The following is a 13,593-nucleotide window of genomic DNA, read 5'->3' as shown; positions in this document are numbered from 1 at the left end:
GTCTTCCTTGTTTATATAAGCACAGTAAAATGTTGAGTCTTGAGCCTGTCTAATGTAATTACTTTCTTAACATAGTGTCTCGTTTTGTCACCACAAACCAAAATGGAATTATACTACATGCATAGAGAACGGGGGTGTCCTGACCAGGTTTAAGGTCATCACTTGTTGCAGTCAAGATAACTTTGTATGGCTAGATATTGGAAAGGGATAATTAGTTCTACCAAATAATATATCAAAAGTGACACGGTGCTCAGATGGTCAACACCAACTGGACTGGACTAGACTTGACTTTCAACTCAGTAGGCTGGAGACAAGGGCTGAACCGGGTGATAGCAAACCGCGGGGACTGATTCGTTGAAATCACAAACAATTATAAATTATGACGAGCTTACCTTTAGTAAGTTAAATCTAATTGTAGTTGTATCGACCACAATGTAGAGAGGATAGGGATTACGTAATTGTGGGAGATAGAATTTCAATTTCAACCAACGCAACACCGCGGGTGACTCGACTCCCACTCGGTTGGTAACTTGCTCCTGCACCTCGGCCAAGGTTGCCATACGTTCTCCCACATCGACCGACACCTCCTCTGACCCCCCCCCTCCAGCCCCCCACTACACACACACACACACACACACACACACACACACACACACACACTCATACAGCAATAAAAGATGAGAGCATCCCATACAATGTTTCGAACAGTTTTATTCAAACCTCACCAAAACGCCATAATAAATATTTGCATCCACATTGTATTGTGTCAAGGTGAAATATTTTAGCAACACGAACACACGCGCGTACACACGCGTACGCACGCACGAATGTACACATACACACACACGCACACACACACACACACACACACTCACTCACACACACACACGCACGCACGCACGTAGGCACGCACACACAACACACACACGTAAATAGTAATAAAACAGTAATACCAAAAAACAAAAACAAAAAACCATTTATGCACGCATTCCCATAAAATAGAAGCACCCAAAAGCAACACAACCAAGAAAACAAAATAAGACCACTGGTCTCACGTCAAAATGTCAATGCCATGATCGAATTCATCAAGTAAATGATTAACAAATTCAGTAGGTAAGTGATGCCTACTGACACCTGCACGTTATTTATGCAACGTCAGCACAAAAAAAAGGAGAAAGCCACCCCAAACCACATCAAAATTAAGCAGAAATATTAAGCACATGGAAAATTAACAAAGTGCTATGTTGTTGAAATATTGACGATATGAAACATACTTTTTGCATTGGCTGCATTTTACTTTTACATCAGACAAAGACGACAAAGAACGTGGACGACTGATTGATGTTCTCTGCCTCTCTCTCTGTTTTGCACGCGTGGGCACGCGTAAACACACACACACACACACTTACACACACACACACACACACACACACACACACACACACACACAACCGCACGCATATGCCACACACGCAAATGCCACACACACACACACACACTCACACACACAACCGTACGCATATCATACAAACGCGCGCAAGTAGGGGCACACACACACACACACACACACACACACACACACACACACACACACACACACACACACACACACACACACACACACACACACAAGCACAAATACAGAGAAATATTTGTAAAAGTACATTTTGGCGCAAATCTCCAGGCACGCAATCCGTCAATGAGCCAAAGACAAACAGGCCCATTTAATTACAGACATACATTAAGAATCACATACACACAGCCCTACCGACTCTCAGACAGAGAAATAGACAGGCAGACATACGGAATATCAACCCAACAGAGATTCACAGCAGCAAATCTCTTTGTCCAAGTGGCGGACAATAACACATACAGCAATGGACTAACCTAGTTCTTGGCGAGCACGTGAAACCAAGCGTATTCACGGATGGGGCAATGACGTCAACAGAAAAGTCTTCATCTAGCTTCAAGCCGGGATAATCACAGTAACAGCGCGGAAATCGGCTTTGCGTAGGCGTCATGTGGCATTAGCAATTATTTATAGCTGCTTCCAGAAACAAATACCTCTGTACACAGACCCCCCCCCCCCCCCTTCTAATTCTACTTCTTCATGTTATCATTCCATCTCTCCTTGACACTTCTCCCTTCCTCTTAACTTCCTCTGCTCCCCAGTCCCAGACCAAGGCTGAAGTGCACGAAGCGAAAGTGGGTGCCACCCAACCGGGTGAGAACAAACAGCGGGGTCTCATTCGTTGAAATCACAACACATCTCAATTTCAACCAATCCAACACCGCGGCTGGCTCCCACCCGGTCGGTAACTTTCTCGTGCACCTCCGCCTCTAAAATGATGTTACGCAGGAGATACAAACAAAAGAAGGTCAGACCGCAACTAATTCAGAGAGAGAGAGAGAGAGAGAGAGAGAGAGAGAGAGAGAGAGAGAGAGAGAGAGAGAGAGAGAGAGAGAGAGAGAGAGAAATGTATGTCTGACGTCGAACCCCAATCCATATCCCCCAAAGTAATAACAGCAAAATGCACACAGACAAAACAATCAATACTTCATCCTCCAGTTATTGCATAGAAATTATTAATATATATAATATATATATAAAAACAACAACAATGAAACCTCTAAACCAAAAAACAAGAAAACACACACACACACACACACACACACACACACACACACACACACACACACACACACACACACACACACACACACACACACACACACACACACATGAACAAACACAGAATATTTACATTCGCACCACGTCTATCTGTCTGTCCGTCCGCCCCCCCCCCCCTCTCTCTCTCTCTCTCTCTCTCTCTCTCTCTCTCTCTCTCTCTCTCTCTCTCTCTCTCTCTTTCAGAGTAGTGTTGTACATTACACTACCTATCATCAGTATCTAGAACACTCATCCATGAACACACGTGTAAGCAGAAACATGCACATAGTCAAACACACCCACAAACACAGTTGGATTGTAAGTAAGAGAAAATGTAATCACAAGACAGTTGGACATAGTCATGGAATGTATTCATCATGCATTCATAATTTGCTGCTGAAAAAAAAGGTTTCATAGAAATCCGTAATCCTCATTATTAGTTTCAAAACTAGGGAAAACACATCAAAGGAGCAAAAGCTCTCTAACAATCAATAATAATTACATATTAACATGCTTCCATTTGAAACTTCGAGGTCTTCATCGGGGATTGACGCCCGACAAAAGCTAATTGAAGCCCGATGTAGACCTCGAAGTTTCAAATGGAAGCATGTTAATGTGTAATTAACAGTAATAGCACTGTATTGTATTATGTCAAATCTTATCTCCGCGCAGTTATATTGAATGTGGCTGCAAAAAGTGGCAGGTAACCCTGTGCATACTTTCAATGACATAACAATATACAGGTGTATAAATACACACACACACGCACACACACACACGCACACACACACACACACACACACACACACAATCACACATCACCTCCAATGCTCATACTTGACTTCGAAGTACACTGTGAGATTTTTTTTAAACGTATTCAGCATTTTATGGCCAGAAAGGTTTCTCTCTTGTGGACAAAAAATATATCAGCTGATACAAAATAAAGTTCCAGTAAATATTCACAATATGCCTTGAATCAAAGACCAAACAGAGAACAAAAAAAAAGAACAAAAAAAGTTCCCCCTGCTCCATGTTTAACAACATTATATCAACTGCGTAAGTTTACTACCTTTCGAGTAAAATATGGAGTATTCGATTTTGGTATTCTCTCATCTTCGTCACCTCCTGGAAACTGTTCCGAGCAGAACAGAACAGCATAATTATCCTTCCATAGAACATACAGGACACATCACAGCTGCTACTTTTTTTTTTTTAAATATCAGCACAACCCAGAGAAAACATGTCCATGCATGGTCACAACCGACAGGTAAAAACCTTGCTAGCGTGTAATGTTCTTTGAAGGTATAAACTTTCCCACGGACACAGTCTTGTTCAGCACCACAGACCTAGCCAGGCTTTATCCTTCTACCAGACTTAGACACAAACATCAACAGCCTGGCAGCTTTTTGTACAGAATCTGAATTGTCTGGCTGGGGTAAGATCTGCAGATTGACACATAGGAGCGTGCCATTGAGGGATTGAGGTCTTATCCCATCTAAAAGCCTGGTCAGATCTGAGATGGTGATGTTTACATGGGAAGGGGTGTGCCTTTAGCAGCTTTCAGCCCAGCCTCTCCGTGCGCATGCTCTTCTTCTTCTTCACGGAAAAGCTCCACCTTTCTTCCTTTTTCCACAATCAATACAACCAGGATGACCATAGAGGATCAGCTTACGCTCTCCGGAATCACTTCCCGACCCCCTTTTTCTGCAGTCAGCTGACAGCACAATGTCTCATATTTGCGAGGGTGATCAGAAAGGTTGACAGCTTTCAGTTTACGCTGTCCGAAAACACACACCCCCCCCCCCCCCTCCCAGAGGTTTTGCACGATCAGCAAAAGGGCTCATATTGCGAGGGTGATCAGACACTTTCTGAGAAAGGTTACATTTCAGCTTACGCTGTCCAGAAACCACACCCCCTCCTCCCCCTTTTCCACGATAAGCACACGGGCTCAAATTTGCGAGGGTGAACAGAATTGTGGACAGCTTTCAGCTTACGCTGTCCGAAAACACTCCCCTCCCCTTTTTTAATTTTTTTTTGTTTTCCACGATCAGCACAAGGGCTTCAATTTGCGAGGGTGACCAGAAAAGTTCACAGCTTTCAAATTAGGTTCGCGCTGCTTGTGCTGTTGTTGGAGCATCACGAGCAGTGGGGCCGCCATCAGCTGACAGTCACTCGAGCTGAAGTTGAAGGCCGGGGACCAAGGGGACTCGGGAATGCGGATGTAGCTGTCCCCGTAAGCGATCACGGTGTTGCAGAACCACGTGACCTGCTTCTGCACGCGCTTGAAGTGCTGGACCTCCAGGGCAAAGTCCTCGCCCTGCTGCCGGACCTTGGCCCAGAACGTCCTGTTGAAGTGGCGGTACACGATGTAGTCCACCTTGCTCCACTCCTTGTGGAGCTGTCGGTCGTGCGGGGTGAGGAGGTGCCACGAGATGTTCTTGCGGTAGGACCCCGAGTTGGTGCTGTGGTAGATGATGTCTTTGGTCCCCCAACACATCATGCGCTTGAGGAGAACCAGGGACTCCTCGAAGTACTCCATGATCATCACCAGGAGGAACTCCGAGTCCACAGCTCTGATGTACCGCCCCACAGCGTCCACATTGTCGGAGATATCCGCGGACCCTTCGGGAAAGCCCAAGGGCATGCCCAGGCAGTGAGAGAGCAAGTTCTTGGTGACGGAGAAGCCGTCCGGGATGCAGTACCTCTTGGTGGACGCTGCCGAGCTCTTATAGACCTGTTCGTAGTATTCGATGTTGCGGAGGTAGGTCTGCACGGCCTTCATACCGTGGCGCGTCGACACGTTGGCGATCTCGAAGACGTTGAAGTAGTTCAAGGTGGAGACGAAGTGGTCCAGCGGCTCGCGGATCATGGTGACGAAGGCCGTGCCCGGGTTCATCACCCGCCGCATGAAGCTCCCGTTGTAGATGGCGTGCTCCATCAGCAGGTTGAAGCGGTCGCCGTGGAGGCTGGTAGGCTGGTAGTCTAGGGGAGTCATCTGGTACGGCCACCCCAGGTAGATCTTCTTCTCCCGAGGGAGAAGCACGGTCAGATTACGGAGGTAGGCGTAGCGACGGAAGACCGTGCCAAGCGTCTCGGTAGCGCACTTCATGCACTTGATGAAGGCCACGTCTCGCAGGGGGCGGCAGCTGCGCGGCAGGTACTGCAGCGGCCCTGGGTCGTAGTTCCAGAGGCCGCTGATGACGTCATCGACGCTGACGTCATCGGGCAGCGTGACTGAGGCGCCGCGGCGGACAAGGGAGGGCATGTGGAAGAGGAGGAGGGTGGTGACGTAGAGGGTGAGGAAGACGAGCAGCAGCCGTGAGACGGGGGCCCTGTGATGACACAGCCAACGCCACACTGACGTCATCTTTTTCGTCTTCGTCTTGCTCCAACGGGCGTGATTACCGGCTGGTGGTCAGAGAGACACATATATAGACAGGTCATGCAGGGACCACTGACCAAAGCGTGAAACCGGTGTGGTTTTATACTGCTGAGACTCGTTCCAGGGTTGAATCACTCTCACAAGGCTGAATTTACGAATAGCCTCAGCATCATAGGCACTTGGGTTAATAGGAATACAGTTTCCAGGTTTTACCACATCCGTCAGTCTGGTTTTTTTAATGATGCAGGCACGATGACGTGTTCATTCCCCTGGTAAATAATAATCTTGCAAACAAGAGTGGGCGGAGGCATACAGCCGAAAAGTAGGCAGAGAACCATTCAGGTCACAACACTAGCAATCACAACTTCAGCTACTTTTGTTTAGCTGTTCTTCTGGTGTACTGTTGGTTACTTTAAACTTTGAAAGACTGCAGAGAAACACCCAGGTCACAACACTAGCAATCACAACTTCAGCAACTGTTTCACGTTTTACTTCTGTTTAGCTGTTCTTCTGGTGCACTTGTTTTTGTTTGCAGCCTCCAGACACGGTCATGTCAATCTCAACTTCAGCAAAATTTAATGTTTCACGTTTCCTTTCCTTTCAGCTGTTCTTCTTGTGCGCTTTTGGTCCATGTAATCATACCGTTTTTCTACATAACAACTCCTGCGTCATGTAAGCGTTCTTTCATTTCAGAGATAAATGAATGCTTTAGAAAGCGGTTATGTGGCGTTTATGTCGTATTCCATCATAGTTCGGGAATTGTGACCCCTAAAGTTTGTTCAGGCTGTTAAAAAGCACACACCCACACAACTAATTTCAGGCGTGGAGTGGCTGTTCTCATGTTTTCACACACACACACACTCTTTTAAATTTCTGTTAGTGCCGCGTTAGTTGACAAGTAGGTGCTCCAGCACAAAAGAGACACGGGTCTCCAGCAAATGTGGTGATCGTCAGGTGAGGGGTTTCACACTGCATGCAGCTCAACACGCACAGATCTGTTAGAAACAGAAATAAAGAGTGAAAGAGGTGAGAGAACGAAATAAAACGGAGAAGATGAAAACACACCACAATAAAGAAAGGGAGGAGGGTGAAGAGAATGTGGGCGAAGAACCAAACAGAAGATAGGGGAAGGACAGTTAGGGGTAGAGTCGGAGGGGGGGCGGGGGGGGGAGAGAGAGAGAGAGAGAGAGAGAGAGAGAGAGAGTTAGGGGTAGAGACGGAGGGGGGGGGGGCGGAGGGTTGGGGGAGAGAGAGAGAGTTAGGGGTAGAGACGGAGGGGGGGGCGGAGGGTTGGGGGAGAGAGAGAGAGAGAGAGAAAGAGAGAGAGAGAGAGAGAGTTAGGGTAGAGACGGAGGGGGGGGGGCGGAGGGTTGGGGGAGAGAGAGAGAGAGAGAGAGTTAGGGGTAGAGACGGAGGGGGGGGCGGAGGGTTGGGGGAGAGAGAGAGAGAGAGAGATAGAGAGAGAGAGAGAGAGAGAGAGAGAGAGAGAGAGAGAGAGAGAGAGAGAGAGAGAGAGAGAGAGAGAGAGAGAGAGAGAGAGAGAGAGAGAGAGAGAGAGAGAGAGAGAGAGAGAGAGAGAGAGAGCCTGACTGAATCTGATATTAAAATTAAACATTCTGTTAATCACGTATGAGTGCGGTGGAGTAAGCCGCCACTTCCGGAAGAAAAACCTCCGAACTATCGAAGCATTAGTAAGCAACTCCTTGCTTCTCAATCAAGTTTTAAATTGTCAATGTTAATTTACACACAAGAGATTAAAAAAGACAGCTAACAAGTAAAAAGCAAAACACTACGCACTAGAAAAAACCCACTGCAATCCGAACAAACGAAAGACACATAGCTCTCTGCCTGAATGAACTAAAATCTCAAAAACATCTTAAAATCAAGCAACCTCTGAAGCACACAGCTTAAGCACATTTAGACCACAGATTGCTGTCACGAAGATAGTAGTACTTCTTATTTATTATGCTTTACCACGCGGTTCAGTCTGATGTGTCGAGAAACGAAAGTACACAATGTTTTGAACAAATCGTGTATCTAAATGCTGAACTTCATGTTCGCATAAAATCATAGCCACATGTTTATATTAAATATGTCAACCTTAAAGTGATAATGTCTAACAAGAAAACGGTCTCTCATCGCCCCAAGAGCTATACAGTTAAGGGGTTGTAATTATGTGACCACACACCAGGAATACCTTAAAATAAACGCTGTACTATCTTTAAACCCAGTACTTTCATGCCGCTTTTGCTGGTGAATCTTTTCACATACTGCTGATCTAACGCTCAGCCTTCTCCACACTAAAGTTCATTGGTGTACAAAACCATAACCGCAGGTATATGTGTCAAGCACTAAACCTATTATTTTCACACATCATACCGCTTTTGCTGGTCGATCTTTTCATACGCTGCCGATCATCAAACGCTATATCTTTCCCACGTTTATTGGTGCCCTGAGTCACCCAGACGCAGATGTCTTTGTGTGCATCATGCATCAATGAATTTCAGTCAATAAATGCCATCGGGTTTTCTTTTCGTCATTCATTTATACATGGGGGCTCTTCGGCCATTCATTTCAAATCCATAAAATCGAAGTGCAAAACATAGACGTTATACAGTAACACAAATGGGTTGAGAGTGATCCGGGACATTGGTAGAGTGTGAAATACATGTAATTCCACAACAGGAATCTATTTTTAAAGTGTGTTAAACAATGCTTTAACGACAGCAAAATCAGTCTTCCAATTCCACAGAATACAGAGCTATATTAAGAGGGAAATCATAGCCACACCAGTTTGGTTCGATTCGATTCGATCTCTCGTTATACCCCCCCCTCCCCCCCACCTCTTTCTCCTTGTCTTGATCACGTTCCGGTATGAAGCAAATCTCTCTCTCTCCCTCCGCATGAAGCAACACACACACACACACAACCACCACGGTAACAACAACAACAACCACCACCACTGTAACAACAACAACAACAACAACAACAACAACAACAACAAAACAGAACAACAACACAGAACAACACCTCGTTCACCTTTCACACAGCACACTTTACCACGAGACGCACCTTTCACTCAAGCACTGTCAGAAATGAGATCGCGTGATGAAGTCCCATCAACGACGACCAAGAAAGTGATTCAATAAGGTAAAGCGTGAATGATCAATGAGTTATAATGATCGTCCCAGGCGTGCAAATGTGACACTAGTTTCGGAAAATGTTACCATCATCAGACCACTCTGGTGACTTCGTATGCTAAGTTATGTACAACCTCGATAAGACTACAGGCCTTTCTTGTATGAAATCAACACGCTGGTGATTTCTCAACATACATCATTATTATGGTATGGTCTGTACAACAATTACACTACGAACCTTTGTGTAATAACATCACAAGCTGTCATGTCTCGAATAGCTACACATACTGCACTGTGGCCTTCCCCATCTTGGACACCAAATCTCGGTTACGATCTAATAACACTAAAACCGCCGCGTCAACTAAATGCCACCGTCATCATTCCTCTATGTTAATTTAGCAACATACACGGTGTACCCCCCTCCCCCAATGACATGACACCCACACAATTGCTAATAACTTCTACATGTGTTCAGCGAAGTACTTCAAATTTGGTGTACATTACCAAAACTTGATCTCAACCGTTGTCAACTGTGTACGTTTGACCTTTATGCTCTTTCGAAAATATGGTCTGAATTCGGGATTCGACTCAACAGTACAAGGTGTGACATTGAGCAGTTACCGTATTATGTAAACCTTCCATACTGTCTTAATTGTTGTCTTTAACTCACGGATTTTTCCAGGTTTGCTTTTGTATACAAGGTCCTTGAGATAGCCCCAACGGTAAACTCTGGAGGGGTTCAGTCGGGTAAGCGTGGCTATCACTAAGCGTCAAACCTCGGACTGTTGAGTCGATCCCTGAAGTTGGAATATATAATATATTCAAAAGAGCTTCACAGTCAAACCATTCAAGTTCATATTACATTTCATGACTTATTCGTCCCTCTGTCCGACTAGCAGAGAGTGGGGATTTTTTTTATCGGCTTTTCTCTCTCTCAGTAATGATTACTTGCACGACTTAAATCCAGGCATGGGAACTACGATATGTGTGAAATTGTCTGAAACTGACTTCAGACAGCACAATAAGAAATACATTCTGGATCTGGGTCTAAAAAACAACTTCATGATGATACCCTTCACTGTAAACTGAAGTGTCCCACTTTTAAACACACCTTTTGAAACAAAGTTGACGGACAACACACTCTCCGCAGAACCACCATTGAAGCTGGCTACTTAATGCAGTACAGCGTTTAATTTAAACAGCAATAACATACACCGGTACGGCACGTCCTGTCATTCCCATGTGCCTTTAACTTTTTGACAGGTAATCAGTCACCAACATAGGTGTGACAGATGCCCCCCCCCCCCCCCCGCCCCTCAGGTCAATTGCGGCGAAAATATTCATTAGAGTTCAGGCGAAGAGTGAGGGTCAAGAATATTATCTCCTGTCGACAAAGTCGGATGATGGTAGCTCGTAAATATAACGGATACTGTTCGTTATGGCTTTGAAGTATTCCCTAAACACCAAAGGAATGTGATGTGGAATAGGAAGGCGCAAAGGGGGTGGTGGGTGGTGGCGGTGGTTAGGGTGTGTGTGTGTGTGTGTTAGTGTGTGGACGTGTGAGAGTGAGAGAGTGAGTGAGTGAGTGTGTGTGTGTGTGAGTGAGTGTGTGCGTGCGTTCGCGCGCGCGTGTGTGTGTGTGTGGTGTGTGTGTGTGTGTGTATGTGTATGTGAGTGAGCGAGTGAGTGAGTGTGTGCGTGCGTTCGCGCGCGCGTGCGTGCGTGTGTGTGTGTGTGTGTGTGTGTGAGTGTGTGCGTGAGTGAGTGTGTGTGTGTTCGTGTGCGTGTGTATGTGTGTGTGTGTGTATGTGTGTGAGTGTGTATGTGTGTGTGTATGTGAGTGTGTGTGTGTGTGTGTGGGGGGGGTGTCACGGCTGACACAGAATGTCGTCAGAGACATTGTGAACCATCAAATAGATGTTAGCCATGGCAGTTTCTGGCTGAAGAATTTTGTTACTGACCAAACAAGCCGAACAAGGTACTAAAAGAAGATACCTCTGTGGCCAACAGCCTGAGCAAAAGCCTTACCCTGTCAGTTCCAAAGCCGGCCAGCTTGCCCCCCACACACACATAACCATCATCAACAAAAACGCAAACACTTACAGGACTGAAAACAATGACACAGCAAAACTCTTTCCTTCTCTATCAGATGTAGTCACACAAATTCTCTTTCTCCGTTTTAAGACACACAGATGCATACATGCACGCACACGTCAACATATATCAACACGTTCATTCTCCATCTCTCTCCAGGCCTGGCAATGAGTAAAAGTTGTTAACCCGTGATTTGTAAAAATGTAAAAATATTTTACAAATCACGTCGAACCTAAAACCGCGATTTGTAAAAATGTAAAAATGTAAAAATATCGCATTCCACAAAGTAATGCATGCCTTTTATTATTATTATTTTCCTTGTTTAGAGCCTCTAAGCTGAGTGGTGGGGGTGGTTTTAGTTCCACATCCCATTTTGGTGCAATCCCATTTTACCGCCGTCCCATTTTTTGCCCCATCCCATTTTCGCGACATTTCACAAGTCAAGCGTCATTTTACCAACATGTCATAACAATAGCGCGACATCCCATTTTGACACCATATCCCATTTGGCCGCCATGCCGTTTCATCGCATTCCATTTCGCCCCCATCCCATTGTCGCGACATTTCACAAGTCAAGCGTCATTTTACTACCGTGTCATGACAATAGCGCGACATCCCATTTTGACACCATCCCATTTGGCCGCCATCCCATTTTGTATTTACTCTTCTTGCCAAGCCTCACTATACTACTATACTGCGTTATTCAACTAGGAAGACATTCCGTTTACGCCAAATCCCAATTTTGCCACAATCCAAAATGTCGCGAAATAGGGATGGCGGCGAAATGGGATGACGGCAAAACGGCATGGCGACAAAATGGAATGTGGCGCTAGTGGTATGACACGGTGGTAAAATGACACTTGGCCTGTGAAATGTCGCGAAAATGGGATGGGGGCAAAATGGTATAACGGCGAAACGGGATTGTGCCAAAATGGGATGTGGAGCTAATGGTACATAACATGGTGGTAAAATGACACTTGGCCTGTAAAATGTCGCGAAAATGGGATGGGGGCGAAATGGGCTAACGGCGAAACGGGATTGCGCAAAAATGGGATGTGGAGCTAATGGTACATGATATGGTGGTAAAATGACACTTGGCCTAAGAAATGTCGCCAAAATGGGATGGGGGCGAATTGGGATAACGGCTAAACGGGACTAATAGATTCCTTGACTTTGGGGTAGTGCGACTCTGTCACTGCTAGCTTTCCACTGTGAGGAAGCGACCGGAATTTCCCAACGATGGGACATCCTAGTAATGAAAAAAAATGAAAAAAAAATCTTAAAATTAACAGAGTCGCGCTACCCCAAAAGTCAAGGGATTTCGTTTTTGTCCCTTGACTTTAGAGATGACAAGAAAATATCGGGCGCAAAAACGTGATTTGTAAAAATTGTTACAAATCACGGGGCGCGCCCCGCGATTTGTAACAATTTTTTTACAAATCGCGAGGCGCGCCCCGCGATTTGTAACAATTTTTACATTTTTACAAATCACGGGTTAACAAAAGTGGTTTGGGAGTACTGACGGGACATTTTTTGCGTTGTAAGCATTTTTAAGGGCGCACGGAGGCTCTTTTCTTACACAATTAGAAAAGGACTTCGTCGTAAGGCGTATCATTCCCAGGCCTCTCTCTCTCTCTCTCTCTCTCTCTCTCTCTCTCTCTCTCTCTCTCTCTCTCTCTCTCTCTCTTTCTGTCTCTCTCTCTCTTTCTAGTCTGACATATCCGTGCCTTTAGCTTGGTCCACAGCAATTTTTTAAATCTCTAAGTGGGGGTCACACATAAAAGGGCACGGGATATCTCTGGGAAAACACCAGGCATTCTCAACAGAGCTTACTGACATTTACGACTGTATCTGACACCAGTAATTTCGCGTGAACTTATCGTCTCTGTTTGCTGCATACAATGCAGACGGCCGCTGAAAACTCTATATGACAGGGTGGGAAGATGAACTAATATAAATATCGGTAATTTAGGGAGTACTGACAGCAACATTTAGTTTGTTTGTCTGACTAATACTTCTCGTGCCCACTGGAGCACATGAGAGAGAGAGAGAGAGAGAGAGAGAGAGAGAGAGAGAGAGAGAGAGAGAGAGAGAGAGAGAGAGAGAGAGAGAGAGAGAGAGAGAGAGAGAATAAAATGCACCACACAGACACTGAACATGCACACATTGACACACACACAAACATACACATATCCCCCCCCCCCACATACACACACACAGATGGGATGCTTGACGCGAACACACACACACACACACACACACACACACACACACACACACACACACACACACACACACACACACAC

At 45.5% G+C, this 13,593-nt stretch overlaps 1 protein-coding gene across 1 annotated transcript; it reads right to left on the bottom strand.

Moving 5' to 3' along the window:
- Positions 1-693: 693 nt before the first annotated feature.
- On the bottom strand, positions 694-7,081 carry LOC138954348 (galactose-3-O-sulfotransferase 2-like). The gene has a single exon (XM_070326215.1). The coding sequence runs from the start codon at positions 6,036-6,038 to the stop codon at positions 4,719-4,721; it is 1,320 nt and encodes a 439-aa protein (XP_070182316.1). The 5' UTR covers positions 6,039-7,081; the 3' UTR covers positions 694-4,718.
- Between the last annotated feature and the right edge of the window lie 6,512 nt (positions 7,082-13,593).

This window comes from Littorina saxatilis, unplaced genomic scaffold (genome assembly GCF_037325665.1).
Source record: "Littorina saxatilis isolate snail1 unplaced genomic scaffold, US_GU_Lsax_2.0 scaffold_2354, whole genome shotgun sequence".
NCBI lineage: Eukaryota > Metazoa > Mollusca > Gastropoda > Littorinimorpha > Littorinidae > Littorina > Littorina saxatilis.
This window is presented reverse-complemented; position numbering and strand designations above follow the sequence as displayed.

Coding starts and splice junctions, on each gene's coding strand:
- LOC138954348 (XM_070326215.1), bottom strand. CDS start 6,038: ATGACGTCAGTGTGGCGTTGGCTGTGTCATCACAGGGCCCCCGTCTCA.